Source organism: Martes martes (genome assembly GCF_963455335.1).
Source record: "Martes martes genome assembly, chromosome: 3".
In the NCBI taxonomy this organism is placed as follows: Eukaryota; Metazoa; Chordata; class Mammalia; order Carnivora; family Mustelidae; genus Martes; species Martes martes.
In genome coordinates, this window is record NC_137890.1 from 162606704 (window position 1) to 162627837 (window position 21134).

Consider the following 21134-nt stretch of genomic DNA (forward strand, 5'->3'; position numbering starts at 1 on the left):
TGCTCTCTTGCACGACGGATCCCTGTTTTTCATTCATAATTCAATTCAAATGCCACCTGTCCAAGGAAGCATCCATGACTCCAACCATGTAGTGTCCCTTTATGACCCCACATTTTTCTTTTCTTTCTAGCCCTGTCAAACCTAGAAGGACCTCGGTTTGCTTTTTCTCTCCACTGTCACTCATTCCTTACCATGAGGGTGTACCCTCGAGCAGGACGGGGATGTGTTCTGTTTTGATCACTGGGAGACCCCTCTCCCCCAGCAGCTAGAGTGGCACTTGGCACAAAGCAGGTGGAAAACTAACATTTATTTCATGAATTATCTTTCAGAAACATGTGGATTGTTATTTTTAAATATACCTTTAATTCTCTGAGTACTTTTAGGAACCAAAAATTCCAAAGTGGAATTTTAGTATCAAGAGGGTGAAGTAATTGGTCTTGTTTGATGAGGAGGAAAGTGATCATTAATGTGATACTTTCCTCTTCGACACAACCCAACATATCACCTTAGGAGAACAGCACTAAGATCATGATCCCCTTCTCCAGAAGCTCATTCAGCTGGTACAGTGCCTGCCACATAGCCACTATCAACAGAGGCTGATTTCCTTTCTGTACCCCGTAATGTACCTGCTTTCTGTTAGTAGGCATGGGAGAAATCAGTTTCTATCTGTATTTTAAGTACCCAACACAATGTCGGGGTCTTGAGATTTCATTAAGATTATGGAACATTGAGTTAAAAATCATCTTCTTCCTGTAAAGGAACTGAAGTAAAAGCATTTCCCATTGTCTTGGCACATCCAGTGCGTGGGTCCTGGGAGCAGGCATTGTGATCTTTGGGACTACTTGCATCATAGTGAATCACTAAGAATAAACAGTCTTAGGTGCATTTCTTAGCTCTTTCATTTGAAAAACATGAGCTACTTCATTCATTGTATTTGGGACTCTTGCTTTTCTTATCTTTCTCTTTGAAGCAGTTAGTAATAGAAACTTAGGACCAAAAAAATAAGGAACTCAGTCACCAAATTGTGGCTTCGTAAAATAGGCAAGGAGAGTGAGAAAGGAAAAACAAGAACTAAAGAACAGTTTCAAGGACACAGTGAATCATAGTGTTGAGTGATTCAGTTTCAGGAGAGACTGATTAAAAAAAAAAAATAGCAGAACAAAAAATGAGAAAGCCAGGAATGAGTTTCCTGCTGAATAACAGATAGAGAAAGCCTGATGTGGAATCACCTTCGGACTTAAAAAAGCTTAAATAAGAAAGTTCAGAGGTCTGCAAGCTGCCACACTGTGGAGGGCCACTGCATTGCCTGCATTTCAAGACTGCCCATGCCAGGAAAACGGCTCTATTTCAACTCAGCTCCATGGCTTACCTTCTGTGAGTTAAGCTGCATGTATCAAGGGCAACAATATGAACAAGAAACAGTGCTTACACTTGAAAGGTTATGCTTTTGACACCAGGAGGTGCCACGTTCAAAGTCAAAAGTCTGTGTTGTGCATGGGAAATGGCCTGCCTGAAGAGTTACACGATCTTCTCAAATCCCCTCTTCATCTCAGTAGTTCAGAATTAGTGTCTCTGGGTTCCCCAGTGTACCCTGCAGTTTTCATTGGCTTATTCTTATTACTGAGTGAATCATGAATTCTTGACGTCCCAATGGCTTTTTCTCTCCACAGTATGTTTTTAGCTATAAAAAGCAACTGGTATATGGGGATTTCCAGACTCAACCACATGGGTCATTTTTTTGATAGGAAGCAGAAAGACCCCAACATCTTTTAAATTGAAAAGCAAAAAGGTCCTGAGTCATTAGTGTTTTTTTTTTTCCCCTTCTTCTTGCTTTACTGAGACATAGCTCAACATTTTATAAAACTCTCAACCTCTTTTCAGTCCTTGGCTTCTGAGACTAAAAAGTAGGCTTTAAATGACTCACAGTGTTGATGAAAGAACAATTGTAATTGCAATTTAAAAGCTAAGTGACGGTCTTTGTCAAACTAGGTTATTTCTAAGTTTTAATATTCCTCTCATTTATAAGCTAATGAAGCTGAGATTTTCAAAGGCTCTTGTTCAAGGATGTAGTGTATCTGTGAAGACAGAAATCAAACACGAGCACCTTGACTTGTAATTTATGTTTTTGTCTACACAGCATGCTTATGACCAGCAGCTTCTTAGAGAAATAAGATGCATGATTTGGGGAAATATTAACTCCTTGAACCCCACAATAGGTACCATCAGGAAATTGGTGTGGTAGTGAAGAATTCTAGAGGGCTTATTTCAGTTGAGTAAGAATATATGGAGACTTCTCTGGGTTTGATCAAACTAGGAACATAGACACAAAAAGTGTACATAAAGACTGGTACATGAATGTTCATAGAAGCATTATTCGTAACTATTTCCAAAATGGAAACAGTGCAAATGTCCATCAACTGATGAATGAATAAATATAGTGTGGACTATCCACACAATGGAATATTATTCAGTCATAAAAAAGAATGAAATAACTGATTCATACTACAACATGGGTGAAACTTGAAACCATTATGCTAAGCGCAAGAAGGCAGTTGCAGAAGACCACATATGGTAGGAGTCCAACTGAAATGTCCAGAATAGGCAAATCCATAGAGATAGGAAGTTAGCAGTTGCCGAGGCCTCAGAAGAAAGAAGAACGTAAAGCAACTGCTAGGAAATATGGAGTTTCTTTTGGACATGATGAAAATATTCCAAAGTAAAAATTGATGATGGCTGCACTACCCTGTGAATATATATATATATACATATATATATATATATATATATATATATGTAAACCACTGAATTCTACATTTTAAAAGGGTGAACTCTATGGCATGCCAGTTATGTCCTAATAGCACTATTATTTTTTAAGAAAGGATTTTTCTAGACATTAGTGTAAGGGTAATGTAGATGGTCAGAGATAGGCTGCAAAAAAATCATAATATCTGTCTATATTCAAGTACTTCACTCTTTAAAAGGAATAAACAAGTGTACTAAACAATAAAGAACATGGGAAAGCATTTCATTTATTGTTATCTTTTATTTCTAATGCAGATTAAACGTGTCTTGCTTATATACCAGCAATATATATATATATAACATTATATATATAACCAGAAATATATATATGGAGAGAGAGAGAGAAAGAGAGAGAGAGGTTGAATTAATCACTAGCAGAGATTTTGAATCTAAAATATTCCAGAACGGATCTGCAGACTTCATGTGTGATACAGACAATAAATTTTATAGTACAGAGCAGAGAAAATACATGTTGGATAAATTAGAGAAGATTTTCAGAAGGAGCTGGCACTTAATACTAAGCCTGAGGTTAGAAAAGAACAAGAAAAAGCAAGGACTTTTCTGAGAGGAAGAGGAGCATGGATGGGACTTGTGCAAGAATGAGTCCAGTGTGGAAGAAGGAATATGACCAGCCATATGGAAAGATGCACGTTGGGTTGGCTGTAAGCAGGTTAGCTGGTGTCAGGCTTTGCCAGTCACAGGGCCATGTCCGCAGGCCTCACATCAAGCAGACTCTTTCTTTTGCCTCCCTGGAAAGAGACCTCAGACCACAACCTCTGAGTACTTGCCAAGGGAAGGTGTAATAAGTATATTGTTGGAGCACTGTGCTCTATGAATGTTCTCCTTTTCCCATATGTAAAATGTATCATCCCTACCTCTTCAGAGGAGACAAGACACATTTTAGAGCCTGGAAAATGAATCTCTCTCTCTCTCTCTCTCTCACACACACACACACACACACACACACACACACACACAATGAAATGACTTGCTCAGTGGTTTACCAATCTAAGAGTAAAAAACTTGAACCAGGTCCCCAAACTTCCCTACTTATATTCTTATTACTTGAGAGATAAAAAGAGAGAGCAGAGTGGAGGGGCAGAGGGAGAGAAAGTCTTAAGCAGACTTCGCACTAATAGAATTCTCACGTTCGGCTCCCCGCGGGGTTGATCTCATGACCCTGGGATCACGACCTGAGCCAAAACCAAGAGTCAGACAATTAACCAACTGTGCCACCCAGGTGCCCCCTACTTAACTTCTTAAACACTGTGATAGATAAGTTCTAGCTTGACTTGGCTAGATGATGACAACTATCCAGTTATGCGCAACTGCTCACTTTTTGTGCATTTCTCATACAATTTAACTTCAGCAAAACAAGAAAGTCCTTCCCCTTAAAGCACAGTGAATGAGTCAACAATGATAAAAGGTTCAGCACAGGGAGTATAATCGACAGTATTGTAATAGTGCGGTGTGGTGACAAATGGTAGCTACGCTGAGCATAGCATAATGTATAGAGTTGTCAAATCACTATGTTGTACTCCTGAAACTAATGTAAAATTGTACATCAACTATATTCAAATTTTTAAAAAATAATAAATTAATGAATAAAGAGGAAATTATCGAGAGAGTGAGCACAGCGAAGGTATTAAAGTGATAGTCTCACATACTTAAATAAAACAAAAACCACAACAGTACTCTTCTGAATGTAATAAAAGGTGTTTTTCAAGCAACTTGCAAAGGCTCCTGTTCAAAGACAAGTGTCTGCTCTACCAGAGTATAAGGCCATATCAGTGTCTTGAAAAATTTAGGTGAAGATCACTTTTGCACACATGCTTAGGTGGAATTGATTGTGAAATGTCTTAACTATAAGGTTGTTGAATTCTCCAGTTTCAGACTGATTGATTACTATAAACACCATCATTTTTGTTCTTCTTTTTAAGCAGCTGGGATCTACAGCACTGTCAGAGGAGGCTTTTGCTCCAGGATAGGAAAAGCAGCTTTTTTTTTTTTTAAAGACTTTGACCAGTGGCCTTTGGCCAATTGAGAAATGGCCATGATGTGCTTCGAACAAAGTCTTCTGTGGTCACTTCAGCCAGCAGAATGGTGGCTGTGTCAAAGCCACAGAGACTACCCGCTAAAGGGTGGAAGGAATCAGAAAGTGTCATGGTGGTAGTTAAAAACGTCTGAGTATCATGGACCTGAAATTACAAACATTAGAACTGCATGCCTCATTACATAAATAAAATGACAGTTTTTATTTCCAAATGCCTAATCTCTGGACAGTAAGCCCCTTATAAAATTCTACCACCGAGAGGAGTTCGGCCGAGTTCCAGTGCTGTTTCAGATCCGTTTCATGCAATTGAGCTCCACTAATTGTCGACCAGAAGGTTTGTAAAAAAGAACAGGAAGTCTTCTGTGGCCAAGGCAATTTGTCGTGGTCTGAAAGCATCTAATTCTCAGAAAAGAAGTTCTTTGCAACCATATTAATACACTCAACAAATATGACTGCATACTTCTCTTCTTATTTGATCAATTTATCTTTGCTTCAGTGGAGACACATTCAAGAATCGTGAGTGGAAAGGCCACGATTCTTAAAGCTGAAACCTTATGGAGGCCTTCTTTTTCAACCAAATTCTCCAGAAGCACAGCAAAATATAACTGAGATAACTAGCATGTCATAGGCGTTCATTATACATGTATGCCTTTTCTTATACCTGTGTATTCTGTGCAAATGGGAAATAATGCAACTTGTAAAATAATGGTTTAGATTTATCACACGATTACATGAGGGTGATTCAGACTCGGTTGTCTTATTAAGAACCAACATCATTTCATAACTAGAGGTCAACAGGAATCACTCCTAGCCATTATACCTATGGTTCCTTTTTTAAAAGCCCCAACCTGACTGAATTTCCAATCTCATACATTGCATGAGGGGCTCTATCTTTACTGTATGACATTCATGAATCAAGTAGCTATGTGATCATTATTACTGGAAACCTGAGTCCAGATATCAGAAACTTACCACTAAGGAAACAAAAATTTTCTTAAACCAGCTCAGTCTTCACCTGGTGGTATTACACCATAGTGATCTTAGTGGGGTTCCGGATACAGCTACAAAAGGAACCTGCATTTGAGTCGTGTTACTCTACTCTCCATCAGACATACAGTATTTGAGAGCAACTATTGTTTTTTATTTATTTTTTTATTAACACATAAAGTATTATTATTTTTTTTAATTTTAATAAACATATAATGTATTTTTATCCCCGGAGTACAGGTCTGTGAATCGTCAGGTTTACACATTTCACAGCACTCACCATAGTATATACCCTCCCCAATGTCCAAAACCCAGCCACCCTATCTCTACTCCCCTGCCCCCAAGCAACCCTAGTTTGTTTCCTGAGATTGAGTCTCTTATGGTTTGTCTCCCTGCCAATCCTATGTTGTTTCATTTTTTCCCTCCCTACCCCCCATGACCCCTGGTCTTCCCTCTCAAATTCCTCATATCAGAGAGATCATATGATAATTGTCTTTCTCTGGTTGACTTATTTCACTTAGCATGATACCCTCTAGTTCCATCCACATCATTGCAAATGGCAAGATTTCATTTCTTTTGATGGCTGCATAGTATTCCATGGTATGTATGTGTGTGTGTGTGTGTGTGTGTGTGTGTGTGTATCACATCTTCTTTATCCATTCATCTGTTGATGGATGTCTAGTTCTTTCTATAGTTTGGCTATTATGGACATTGCTGCTATAAACATTCAGGTGCACATGCTCCTTTGGATCACTACATTTGTATCTTTGGGGTAAATACCCAGTAGTGCCATTACTGGGTCAGAAGGTAGCTCTATTTTCAACTTTTTGAGGAACATCCATACTATTTTCCAAAGTGGCTGTACCAGCTTACATTCCCACCAAGAGTGTAGGAGGGTTCCCCTTTCTCCACATTCTCACCAACATCTGTCATTTCTTGACTTGTTAGTTTTAGTCATTCTGACTGGTGTGAGGTGGTATCTCACTATGATTTTGATTTGTATTCCCCTGAAGCTGGATGATGATGAGCAATTTTTCATGTGTCTGTTGACCATTTGGATGTCTTCTTTGCCTAAATGTCTGTTCATGTCTTCTGCTCATTTCTTGATTGGATTATTTGTTCTTTGGGTGTTGAGTTGAAAAGTTCTTTATAGATTTTGGATACTAGTCCTTTATCTGATATGTCATTTGCAAATATCTTCTCCCATTCTGTCAGTTGTCTTTTGGTTTTGTTGACTGTTTCCTGTGATGTGCAAAAGCTTTTGATCTTGATGAAGTCCCAATAGTTCATTTTTGCCCTTGCTTTTCTTGCCTTTGGTGATGTTTCTAGGAAGAAGTTGCTGCAGCTGAGGTCAAAGAGGTTGCTGCCTGTGTTCTCCTCAAGGATTTTGATGGATTGTCTCACATTAAGATCTTTCATCCATTTTGAGTCTATTTTTGTGTGTGGTGTAAGGAAATGGCCCAGTTTCATTTTTCTGCATGTGGCTGTCCAATTTTCCCAACACCATTTGTTGAAGAGGCTGTCTTTTTTCCACTGGACATTCTTTCCTGCTTTGTTGAAAATTAGTTGACCATAGAGTTGAGGGTCTATTTCTGGGCTCTCTATCCTGTTCCATTGATCTATGTGTCTGTTTTTGTGCCAGTACCATACTGTCTTGATGATGACAGCTTTGTAATAGAGCTTGAAGTCTGGAATTGTGATGCCATCAACTTTGGTTTTATTTTTCAACATTCCTCTGGCTCTTCAGGGTCTTTTCTGGTTCCATATAAATTTTAGAATTATTTGTTCCACTGTTTGGGAAAAAATGGATGGTATTTTGATAGGGATTGTGTTAAATGTGTAGATTGCTTTAGGTAGCACAGACATTTTCACAATATTTCTTCTTCCAATCCATGAGCATAGAAAGTTTTTCCATTTCTTTGTGTCTTCCTCAATTTCTTTCATGAGTACTTTATAGCTTTCTGAGTACGGATTCTTTGCCTCTTTGGTTAGATTTATTCATAGTATCTTATGGTTTGGGTGCAATTGTAAATGGGATTGACTCCTTAATTTCTCTTTCTTCTGTCTTGCTTTTGGTGTATGGGAATGCAACTGATTTCTGCACATTGATTTTATATCCTGACACTTCACTGAATTCCTATATGAGTTCTAGCAGTTTTAGAGTGGAGTCTTTTGGGTTTTCCACATAAAGTATCATATCATCTGCAAAGAGTGAGAGTTGGGCTTCTTCCTTGCCAATTCGGATGCTCTTTATTTCTTTTTGTTGTTTGATTGCCGAGACTAGGACTTCTAGTACTATGTTGAATCGCAGTGGTGACAGTGGACATCCCTGCCATGGTCCTGACCTGAGAATGATATTCGCTGTGGATTTTTCAAAGATGGCTTTGGTGATATTGAGGTATATAACCTCTATTCCTACACTGTATAGAGTTTTGATCAAAAAATGGCTGTACTTTGTCAAATGCTTTTTCAGCATCTGTTAAGAGTATCATATGGTTCTTGTTCTTTCTTTTATTAATGTATTTTATCGCATTGATTGATTTGTGGATATTGAACCAGGCTTCCAGCCCAGGAATAAATCCTACTTGGTCGAGGTGAATAATCATTGTAATGTACCATTGGACTCTATTGACTAGTATTTTGATGAGAATTTTTGTATCCGTGTTCATCAAGGATATTGGTCTGTAATTTTCCTTTGTGATGGGGTCTTTGGTTTTGGGATCAAGGTAATGCTGGCCTCATCAAATGAATTTGGAAGTTTTCCTTCCATTTCTATTTTTTTGGAACAGTTTCAGGAGATTAGGTATTAATTCTTCTTTAAATGTTTGGTAGAATTCCCCTGGGAAGCTGTCTGGCCCTGGGCTCTTGTTTGTTGGGAGATTTTGATGACTGCTTCAATCTCCTTACTGGTTATGGGTCTGTTCAGGTTTTCTTTTTCTTTTTCTTCTTTTTTTTAATTTTATTTTATTTTTTCAGTGTTCTAAGATTCATTGCTCTGGTTTTCTATTTCTTCCTGGTTCAGTTTTGGTAGTTTATATGTGTCTAGGAATGTATCCATTTCTTCCAGATTGTCAAATTTGCTGGTGTATGGTTGCTCATAATATGTTCTTATAATTGTTTGTATTTCTTTGGTGTTGGTTGTGATCTCTCCTCTTTCATTCATGATTTTATTAATTTGGGTCCTTTCTCTTTCTTTTTGATAAGTCTGGCCAGGGGTTTATTAATCTTATCAGTTCTTTCAAAGAACTAGCTCCTAGTTTCGTTAATTTGTTTTACTGCTCTTTTAGTTTCTATTTCATTGATTTCTGCTCTGATCTTTATTATTTCTCTTCTCCTGCTGGGTGTAGGCTTTCTTTGCTGTTCTTTCTCCAGCTCCTTTAAGTGTAGGATTAGGTTGTGTGCTTGAGACCTTTCTTGGTTCTTGAGAAAGTCATGTATTGCTATATAATTTCCTCTCAGGACCACTTTGCTCTGTCCCAAATATTTTGAGCAGTTGTGTTTTCATTTTCATTTGTTTCCATGAGTTTTTTAAATTCTTCTTTAATTTCCTGGTTGACCCATTCAGTAGGATGCTCTTTAGCCTCCACTTATTTGAGTTCTTTCCAATTTTCCTCTTACGATTGAGTTCCAGTTTCAAAGAATTGTGGTCTGAATATATGTAGGGAAGCTATGCACTAGATTTAGGGTGTATTTTGATCTAGTAGAGAAATTGTATCCCAAAATTTTAAGGAAAAAAAAAAGTATATGTATACAAGAAATAAGTTAAATACAATGAAGGGATAAAATATGACTATAACAGTGAAAATTTAAAAAGATTTTTAAAAAGGTACTGATAAGATAAAAATAGTTAAAAACATTAAAAGAGGAAAGAGGAAATTTTTTTTAAAAAATAGAATAAGAAAAAAATAGAATTTTAAAAATTTAACTTTAAAAGACTAAAGGGTCATGGGGGAAAAAACCATGAATTCTATGTGTTGCTTTCCTCTAGCTCTGGAGTTCTACAGTTCCCATAGATTGGTGAACTTGGTCTTGGCTGGATCTTCTGGGGGAGGGGCCTGTTGCAGTGATTCTCAAATGTCTTTGCCTGAGGCGGAATTGCACTGCCCTTGCCAGGGGTCAGGCTAAGTAATCTGCTTGGGTTCGCTCTCAGTAGCTTTTGTTTCCTGAACGCTTTCCGTACAGCTTTGGAGGACAGGAATGAAAATGGTGGCCTCCCAGTCTCTGGCCCCATAGGAGCCAAGAGCTTGGGGCCCCACTCCTCAGTGCACCCTCAAAGAAAAGCAGTCAATCCCTCCCATCTCCTTGGTCTCCACAGCACTCTGTACTCACCTGGCCTGTGACCAAGTGTTTCTATCTCTGGCACACAGCCCCGTTTGGAGTCCCCAAACCCAGCAGATTCGTGCAACACGCTCCTGCACTACTCCTCCTGGAGGAGGAAGGAGGGGGTCTCCCTGGATCTGTTGCTTGTGGGGTCCCTGCTCGAAGAAAAGTGGTCTGACTGTGACTTGGATCACAGTTTAAGGTAATCCCAAACTGAGAATCCACTGCTCAGCTCAGTTTCTGCAGCCAGCTTCCCCACTCTGGTACATGGGAGCTCTGCCACACTCAGACACCCCTGGTTCTTTCTGTGGCCCAAGTGTTCTGAGACCACACTGTCCCCGAGAGGGCTCCACCCCCTGCTTAGCCTCTGGAGTGACGTCCCTCAGTGGAGAAGACTTCTAAATGTTCTGGTTTTGAGTTCAGCTGCTCTCTCACTTGTCAGGCACCAGCCCCTCCCCACCACGGTCTATCTTCCTCGTGTTTTGGATTCACTTCTCCGCACGTCCTACCTTCCAGAAAGTGGTCAGTTTTCTGTTCCTAGAATTGCTGCTCTTCTCTTCAATCTCCTGTTGAGTTTGTAGGTGTTCAGAATGGTTTGGTAACTAGCTGAACTCCTGATGATATCTCGGTCTCAGACTCCTCCACCATCTTGCTCCCCTCACCTCCAGCAACTATTGTTTTTTAAAAGCAAGGAAATAGGAAACTGCACAGGATCATGAGAAAGAAGAATGGTATTTTTGTATAAAAATGTATTGTAAAGTAATGACTGAAATACATAGAATTGTTTTAACTAGAGAGAAAAAATCCTTAATCTTGCCAGTAGATTATAGTACGTAATGTTCCCCAGAAACACCAAGTTGGTGACACTGTGTATCTGAGAATTATCTATCCAAACAGGAAATGAGTTCTCCCCAGATAATTGAAAATCTAGAAAGAATCTCCAAGGCTCAATTTTAGTATGGATTTTAATCTTTTACTTCAAACTTTCAATATAGTTTATGTACTCTTTATCTTCTAAGGAGTATACAACATAAAAGAAGCAACTTGAAAGAGGCAATTCAAAAGGAATCAAAAATGTAAAATCTAAATAATAAGTCCTAAATTGGCCCTATCTTATTTCACATGGGTGTATCTACACTTGGCTTGTATTGATAGCTATGGCCCTGTTGCACTTCCAGACTCTGTTCACACAACTGCAGTGAAATCCACTGCAAGGAAACTCAGTCTACAACTGCATTTTAGGATGGGCATTGATTTTTATCATATGATATATCTAGAATTTCATTTTCTCATTATTTTTTATCCTCTGATTTTGATAGATTCACATGACATTCTTCCTCTTTCACAGTGTCTAAACCCTGTGCTCCAAAGTATACACATACAGGCATGCACACACACACACATACACACACACACACACACACACACACATTCAGCATACCCATTCATACATGCACAGGCACACACGTGCTCACACAGCACACACACACCATACCCACACTCACATACTTATACACACACTCAAATATAGCATACCATCATGCATCATCAATACCCATGCACACATACTCACAGACACACTCCTGTACTATGCCTAATCATGCACGCTCATGCAGACACATACCAGACAGACAGACACACATACACACATACACGCACACTCATGCACAGAACCCACATATCCATACTCACACACTCAACATACTTAACAAATAAATATTTAAATACCCAACTGGACACTGAGATTATAGTAGTAAACAAAAGAAACCAAAGTTCTTGCCTTCATGGAGCTTATATCAAGGGTGAAGCAAAAGGGTCATTTGAAGAAAACATGAGTCTTGGACTGGATGAAAAGGTCTGATGATGCCCTTGGTGGTAGAGCTTGCCACAGCAGCTGTGAACTCAGGGGACCAAATTCCCTGAGCCCCTTCCTGAGCCCAACTTCTCCAAAACTCAAGAGGGATTGAGATTCTCATCTGTTTCATTAAGTGGTCTAGAAAAAAAACACACTTCATCTAGAACAATTCAAATGAACTTTAGTTCCTGCTTTAGAAATGCTGATGAATCATTTGAGGATTTGGGGATATGCAAACAAAAAAACCCCAAAGGTTGATGCCATGTGTGGTAACAGACTCACCACCCCAGGGCCTCTGGAACCACCAAGGAGTACATACTAAAGAAAGCTGCAGATGGGTGAGGGAAAACTACCATTTTTAGGGTCTCCCACACTCCCCCCAACTTGATGGAGCTGAACACTCTATATGATATAAAGAAGAAACAACCTATGAAATTCTGTTTTGGATGTTTTATTTTAAGAGATCTTTTATACTTTTAAAATATGTCTATCCATTTAATGCAGAGTTGTTTGCTGAGCACTGAAGGTGAAAACATTTCACTTATTTTAATGAAAATAATGAGGCCAAAAGCATGAGTTATTTTTTTCTTCAAGATCCAGGTTTACTGAATGTCCTTGCTTTCTTCCCACCCCTAAAATTGTGACCACACACACACACACTCACAGCTTCTAAAAATGGGTTAACTTTACCTTCAAGAAACTATTTACACTACGATTAAAATCATGATGCTTTTATAAGTTTTCTCTTCCACTTCAAATTTATTTTAGGAGTATAACAACAACAAAAGATATAATAGAAATAAGCTGGTCAGAATACACAAATGTCCCAACTATTGTTTCCTGCAGTGAAATGAAATAGTCTCAAACTATGAGCTCCACTGATAGAGAGTAATTTAATAGTGCTGGCATTGGCGAGCTATTGGAGGGTTGGCTCTTCTCTCCTAGAGATTGAAAGTTTCTCTGTCTTCTTTTACTGTTAGGTAATAAAATTGAAGACACTTTTCTATTGTATTTTTGGTATGATGGTCTGCTCAGTGCTTCTAAGTTGGAGAAACTTAATTTCTCTTTATCGTTCTTCCCAGACGGCGACGGTGTCTTGGGATATCCGGACATTGTACTCCACGGTACCTGAAGACGCAGAGCACAAAGCAGAAAATTTACTGGTGAAAGAGGTAAATGTGAGCTTCCAATCATTTACTTTATAAAGCTCTGTTTTCCCCCTGGTAGTGCTCAGTACAACTTCCTATCATCATTGCCTCCCTTTACTTTTCAACAGAGAATTCCAGATGCTATGATTAATTGATGTCTTTCAGCTGGTGTCACCTGTAGATTCTTTGCATTTTCCTGTTAATCGTTTTTCAGTATCTGGTGACTCTTCAAGCTTTGGGATTTTTTTTCCTTTTGTTTTTATATTGCTTAAAAATCCTCACATTGAGGAGTAGTTCTGTATTCTTAATGGAAAAATTTAATTTTATTTTGCTTACCTAGACTGAGTTGTTGGCAAGGCCATAGGATGTGAGAATTTTGTCTAACAGAGTTTCTATTTTGAGAGAGAAATATTGGCTCAATCTGTTAAACGTCTGACTTCAGCACAAGTCATGATAACAGGGTCCTGGGATCGAGCCCCACTTTGGGCTCCCTGCTCAGTAGGGAGCCTTTCTCCCTCTCTCCTTGCCCTGCTTATGCTCTCACTATCTCTCTTTCAAATAAATAAATAAAATATTTTTTAAAAGAGAGAGAGAGAGATACATCTTTTTTCAGTACTAATTATGGAAATAGTTAATGGTGAAGCCCTGTGGTTATGATAAAAATCTGTTGGTATAGCATTTGCTTGCATTCAGATGGTATAAGAGAGACCTACAAAACTGCTTCTTCTTCTAACCAGACCTAGAATGCTTTAGGGCAGCTACTTAGAAGATGTTCCCGGAGTAAATAAATGATGCTAATCTTTCCTTTACAGAAAATGCAATGGGAAAATTTAGCATAGGTCAAACTGAATTCTGACAGAAAATGGTGTATCCCAGTTAGTATTTAATTAAAGCTATATCCCATAGCAAAACACTTCCTCAGCTCTTAAACATATGTGCATGAATATAAGCTAGCTTTATTAGCATACATATTAATATCAATCTGTATTAATCATACATACTTTATGTTATTCACTTCAGTCCAAATTTTCTGCCATAAATTTATGGGTCTTTTTTTTTTCCAGTTCCATATTTATTTCCCAGAGTTCACACTAAATTACACCACCTTCTAAGGAGTTAAAAAAAGGAAAAACAGCAGGATCAGATAACATCAGGCTATGTGGGTATACTATTTTCATATTTACTGATAAAAATAATAAATGTGATGTCAGTACCAAAATACTTTGTTTACATTCATCTTAGAGGAAGTTTTAATATCTGGTAGGGCATCACAGTTTAAAAAAGAGTTGACAAATCATTTTTTACACAAAAAAATCAGAATCACTAAGACAAGGTCTACAAAAGTTCTTCAGCAAATATGTAAATAGGTGTTAACTTGGGATATGAAACATTTATGATATTGAATTCCTAACTGGGAATATTTTATCAGTTCTTCTTGAGTGTTCTTCCCTAAAACATTGCACTTTTATGTAAAGATCTTTAACTTGCTGTTAAATTTATTTCCAGATACTCTATAGTTTTATTGCAAATGTGGGAATTTTTTTAAAGATTTTATTTTATAGAGCAAGAGAGAGAGAAAGAGATCACAAGCAGGGAAAAAGGGTAAAGGGAGAAGCAGACTCCCTGATGAGTAGGGAGCCTGATGCGGGACTGGATCCCAGGATCCTCGGATCATGACCTGAACCAAAGACAGATGTTTAACTGACTGAGCCACTGAGAAACCCGCAAATGAGAGAATTTCTTTAAAACAAATTCCTTTTCTTACTGTTCATTGCTGATATTTTTGAAAATATATTGACCTTTGAATATGTATAACCAGCTCACTAAATGTCCTTATCCTAATAGTTCTTTTGTAGTGTTAGTGGGTTTTTTTTTTTCATTTTTACTTTATTTTTTTGCAGATAGAAAGATACCACTTATGGTTCTTATTTGATTTTTAAGTGTGTATGGTATCATCTGCAAACAATTAAAATTTTCTTTGTTCTTGCCTTGTTTTATTATCTGATATCTCTGAAACAATGTTGAATAATAATGCTCATATTGGACATCCTGTCTTAATTTTTATTTTAGAGGGAGGCCTTTAGCATCTTTGATGTTTTAAGAAACTTGGTGTTAATGACAGTTTCTGGCATAAGAGAAATGTGTAAGAAGGATCTTTCCTGGTCTCTTTAAGTGCTTCTAAAGATTATCTACCCTATAGTATGAAATTCATATGCAGTCTTCTGATATAATAGCTTTATCACTTGAATTTAGCTCTGTAATAAAATTAATAGGTTTCTGTCCTGTGGATCCATATTTGTATTTCTGGTATAAACTTCCTTGTTCAAATTGTATTATTACCTTAATACTTTACTGAATTCAAATTGCTAATATTTTATTTCATACTTTTGCATTTATATTCATGAGTGAAATTAGCTCTAATTTTCTTTCCTCACCTTGGTATTAAACCAATGCTAGCTTTAAAAATCTGCAACACTCTCCAAATTTTTCTATCTTCTGGAATAAACAAATAAATCAGTGAAATGCAAGAGAGTATCTAGAAACATATCCAAATAAATATGGTTACATAATAAATGACAAACATGACATTTCAAATTCTCAAATATCTCTCAGGGATAGATAATTTCACGAATACCACTTGATTATTCATTCTGGATGAAAATAAAGTTAAGGTTCTGTCCCACCCTAATACAAGAATTAACATCAGGTCAATAAAAACAGTTTAAATTTTAAAAACAAAAATATTAAAACTATAGGAGAACATTTTTAGTCAGAAATTTAGGGGAAATATACAGATTTAAGCAAATAAAATTCTTTAATTTTAATTTTTATATGATTAAAGGTGCCATAAATAAAGCCAAAAGAAAATATTTATTTTTTTAAAGATTTTATTTCTCTATTTGACAGAGAGCGATCACAAGTAGGCAGAGAGGCAGGCAGAAAAAAATAGAGTACATCTTAAAATGCTGCTAGAATTGGAGGCAACCCAAGTGTCTCTCTTAAAATCATCCCCAAAAGTTAAAATCCAACTTTATTCTTTAAATCACTCATTAGTTGCCTTAAAGATTACATCAGATTTTTTTTTATTATTATTACTATTTTACTTTGACAGTGAAAATATGCAGAATGATCAAAATCTCCTATTACTTTGGTTTACGATTCCACTTGCTGACCTTGTCTGTCCATCATAGAAGCCAATTAAGTTCATCTGATGTAGTCCATTCATAACCACTTGTAATAGAACTACTGTGGATTTATAAACATTTCCACAATTTTAGGAACTTTTCATTCCATGGTCTTTTTACCTCTTTCTGTGTACACTGGGTATTTGTCTATTTCTAGGTTTTCAGCAGTCTGCTTTAGGCTGTGAAAAATCACTCTCACGTGAACCAGGGATTCTTAGCGGTCTGCTGTGGGTCTCTGGTACCTGAGGCTCTGAGACCTTGGATTTCATGGCCAACATGCTGCAGCCCTTGGCTCTTCACACTTGCTTGTCTTATTATCTGGCATGCCTTCAAGGTGGGGCCAATCGGCTCATATCCTAAATCTCAAGATGGATTCAGAGAGCCTATCCCCAATCTCTGGATCTAATCGCGGTGTCAAGTTTAGCTACTTTCCCAAGGAAAGGACAACCAACCTGAAAAGAAGACCAGGACAACACTGGAGACCTCTGAAGGTATTCTAGGTGTTCTTAGAGGTCTTGAGTTCTGTTGTTGCTTTCATGAACTTCTGTACCACAACTTCCAATGGCCGGCATGACCCCTGTCTTTCTGTAGTTTTCTGAGAATGTCAACTTTGGGGGAGAAGAGATTGGCCATAAAATTTGCCTTTGTTTTGCTATTTCTCCTGGGGCAAAATTTCTCCCCTTTACCTTTGTTCCTACCTTTCAGTTGCTTGCAGCCTGGAGTTATTTCTGCTTTTCTCACTTCTATCCTCGGCTACTCCTTTCTCCTAAGAACTCCTCCAAGGAGAAGTCAAGTACAATGTCTTTTACCTTCGTTCCCAGATATCTACCCAACTTTTATGTTGCAAGTTTCAAGACAGAGCATGTGTCTGGGCAACATGAATGAACCTTAAGCTTTTCTCAACTGCATGGATCTAAAATGGAAAGAGGAAAAGAAAAGAAAGAAGAGGAAGACTGGGAAGAAATTATTCTCTTCCCTGCTAATTTTTCTCCATCACTACCTGTGAAAACTGACACAGTTTGCTTGGTTTTAAGGATGGAAATAAAGGAAAGCCTGTACTTACCGGATAGGAAGAAGACAAACCCCAGTTACAAATATCATGTGATAATAATAGACCATGAATAGTCAAGCCTGGAGACAGCAAATAAAAAGAAATGGCCACCAGAGAGCTGGTTTAAGACTGAGGAATGATCCTAGAGAATTATGCTCGCAAGAAGTCTTGACCCCCGTAGATAATAGCAGCTAACCTTTATCGATGACTTCCTTTGTGCCAGATACACTTCTAAGCTCTGTACTTGCAGTGATTATAAACAAATGTAGCTGTAGCAGCAGCAATTTGTAACGACAACGAAATTTTTATAGAAAGATTAAGCAAGTATTCCACATCACAGAGCTCGGACAGATCCAGCATCCCTACCCTTGCCATGCAGCCACAATGGCCTCTGTCCTCTTAACCAGGATGCTAAGTGCCCAGAAGATGCTTTACTACCACTACCCTCTGGAAGGACTACGCCCCTCAGTCCCCTCCCTGACAGGCCCACTCATTTTGGCCAGGTAACTCTGATGCCCATAGTTAATGGCTCACACTTCGAGAAACGTTGGTTGGATTTTTGAAACTGGATTAAGCCAGCACTGAAATGAATTCGTTGATGTTTTGTAGAAACACGTGTTTCCCTTACAGTCCCTGCTTCATTGCGCTAAGCAACCTTTGTGGTCCTCTCTGCACTAAGTGCCCTGTGGCTCCCCACGGGGTGGCGAGGACAAATACTGCGGTTGCTAGGCAGCAAACGGGCATGAATCTAATTTAAACACATCCAGTTCAATACTGATTTTGAATTATCTCTCACTTTGCTCTACCTTGACAATTCTCAGCGTCTTTTGAACAGCAGCGAGCATTCTTTTCTTTTTTTAATCCGGAATGACTTCATATTTTTAATAGGACTTTAAATAAAATGAACAGTCTGTCCCTTTTCTGTTTTATCTGTTATTAATTCTCTTCCTTGTCGATTCAATAGAAGTCTAAATATTCCCCGACAAGAGTATAGGTTTATTTCACTAAAGCACTTCACAAAGTTATGATAAATTATCATCAAGCCAGCGGTGAACATGGTACATATATGTATACTTTTGATATCATGTTCTGTGTGATAGGTCTTACTACCTCACTTTACAACCTAGAACACGGGTTCTAGGTTGCTTGATTAACTTGTCCCACTTCACACAGAGCCATAATTAAGGCCCTGGTCTCTCTGACCCCCATGCTCCATGTCCTTACCAATTTGGTTATCCATGACCACTTTGAGAAATTCCTTTAAACCACTCATTTAACAGCCTGACCTGACGAGGATATTTTCACTGTTCACAAGGGACTATGTCCTTTATTTTGAAAAACATTTAACTTTCCTGCCTCAGTTTCTTTATCTTTAAATAAGCATATTAATAATTCCAATATTGTGTTTCTAAAAATAAATATAGCAATGATATGAAAACACTTGGAGAATAACAACCGGGGAGCTGCGTCTTTATCAGATTCTCATAAGTGGCTTAAAATCAACAACTATAACCATAAAAAAAAAAACAAAAAAACCCATTTCTGTCTTAAAGCAAGCACCACCCCTCCCACTGGGGATTGGGAGAGCAATTAAAGGGATCTATAAACAGGATGCAGACTTCTTAAGCAAAACTTCTATGGCAAAGTTTTCATTTTAATATACACATAAGAATAATATAAAGCCAGTAGCTCAGAAGACTAATTAAAACTAAGCTCTCAGTTGGGTCTCTCTTAACAAAGAGAATGAAAGCTGAGAATTGAGAATTGAGATCCTGTGGCCCAGTAGGGAGCAAGGGTCTAGGGACCACTTCAGCTGAATGGCTGAGAGAAATACTGACAAAGTACTTAGCTGCAGCAAGTTACTCTGCCAACAAGGCCCTCTCCAACCTCTGGAAACCCATCTGCTGCAGGAGTAGAATAATGGTGAAGTAAGAAGTAAATCACAAATTGAAGAATCCAAGCCCCACTTTGGTCAAGACATATAACACTTGGGGATGTTAAGAGTCATGGAAACATTAAAAGAATAGAAGCAAATATCTATGTCTACATTTATTTATTTATTTATTTATTTATTTTTTTTTTTTTTGGAAGTGTGGAGCCCAGTGCAGGGCTTGAACTTGCAACCCTGAGATCAGGAGCTGAGCTGAGATCAAGAGTTGGGTGCTTAACAGACTGAGCCACCCAGGCATCCCTATATTGACTTTTATATATGAACACACACATGCATGCACGTGCACACACGCGCGTGCGCGCACGCACACACACACACACACACACACACACACACAGATTAGGTACTATCCTCATCCAGAAAGTATTAGGTTGTTGGGACAAGGAAAGGTTTAGATTTTAAGCAGGTTCTAGACCAGAAATACTGTCTTCTCTAGGAAGAAAAAAATGATGAAATAAGACCCAAGACTGAATAGGAAATACAAATCAGATTCAAAGCAGAAAATAAATGTAGAAATCTCTAAGCTTTGGTAGAAAATCCACACTAAAAACCGACAGAACAAATGGTTGAGATCAGAGAAGAAACCAGTTTCACAGACGCATGGAATGTTCTGTTGAAAGCCAGGTCTGAGGCGCCTGGGTGGCTCAGTTGTTTCAGTGTCTGCCTTTGGCTCAGGTCATGATCCTGGAGTCATGCAATCAAGTCCCGTATCAGGCTCCCTGCTTAGTAGGAACTCCACTTCTTCTGACCCTATTCCCTCTAGTTCTCTCTCTCTCTCTCTCAAATAAATAAAATCAATCTTAAAAAAGAAAAGAAAAGAAATCCAGGTCTGCGGGATGGCCACAGGACACACACACACACACTCAGTCTTTAGCTTGCTAATATCCACAGCGATGATCTCAAAAGGGAATATAACCTATAGTATTTCCAATATTTATTTGACCATGGAGAAATTCTGTCCATTTCCCCAAAGTCTCTTAAAAACCATCTTTGAGAAATGCTGATGTGAATCTGAGGGAAGGAGATGATCAGAAACTAGGGACAGAGTACAACTCAAGTGAAACAGAATCTGTTAGGTGAAGGGGTACCTGAGTGGCTCAGTTGGTTAAGCGTCTGTCTTCTGCTCAGGTCCTGACGTCAGGATCCTGGGATTGAGTCCCATCTCTGGATCCCTATTGAGCAAGGAGTCTGTCTCTCCCTCACCCCCTGCCTCGCCCTGCACTGATACTCTCTCTCTCTCTCTCTCTCTCTCTCCCTCTCTCTCAAATAAATAAGTAAAATCTTAAGAAAAAAAAAAAAGAATCTATTAGGTGAAACTTGACATGCATTTCATTAAGGCAGATGGTGGTGAAGAGAACGGGAATATTAAAGTTCCCAAAAGATCAAATAAGTTATTTCTTTCTTTTCATGGACAAAACTCTTACCATTTGTATCAAAATTGTCTAAATTTGTCCAGAGGGTAAACTTGGAATACTAGGACACAATCTCAAATACACCCCACATATCATTGTTCTATGGACTTGGCCTCATGCAGCAAATCACAAGTATATACAAGGTTAATTTCAAAGTTTGTAGTAAATAATAATGCTCGTAAGGTTCAGAATAGCACCTTTCCCAGCCTTAAAATTTCTCCTCTCAATCCCTTTCCTAATTATTGTATTGTTTTTTTTTTTTCTCTTGTCTGAGAAGCAAATGTGAACTCTGTGGCTTAAACAAGCTACTCCTTTAGAGTTCAGTTGGGTGAAGTTGGTTACCCTGTCTTGACAAAGGGTTAAATTCTTC

General features: G+C 38.2%; 1 protein-coding gene across 4 annotated transcripts in view; it reads left to right on the forward strand.

The window, feature by feature from the left end:
* DOCK10 (dedicator of cytokinesis 10) overlaps positions 1–21134 on the forward strand; it is a gene marked incomplete at its 3' end in the record, with an annotated part of 267236 nt that overhangs the window by 117490 nt on the left and 128612 nt on the right. For all 4 annotated transcript variants that reach the window (XM_080798220.1, XM_080798222.1, XM_080798219.1 and 1 more), the window contains exon 3: positions 13100–13189. In XM_080798220.1, coding sequence (XP_080654346.1) covers positions 13100–13189 — 90 coding nt within the window. The remainder of the gene's footprint in view (positions 1–13099; positions 13190–21134) is intronic.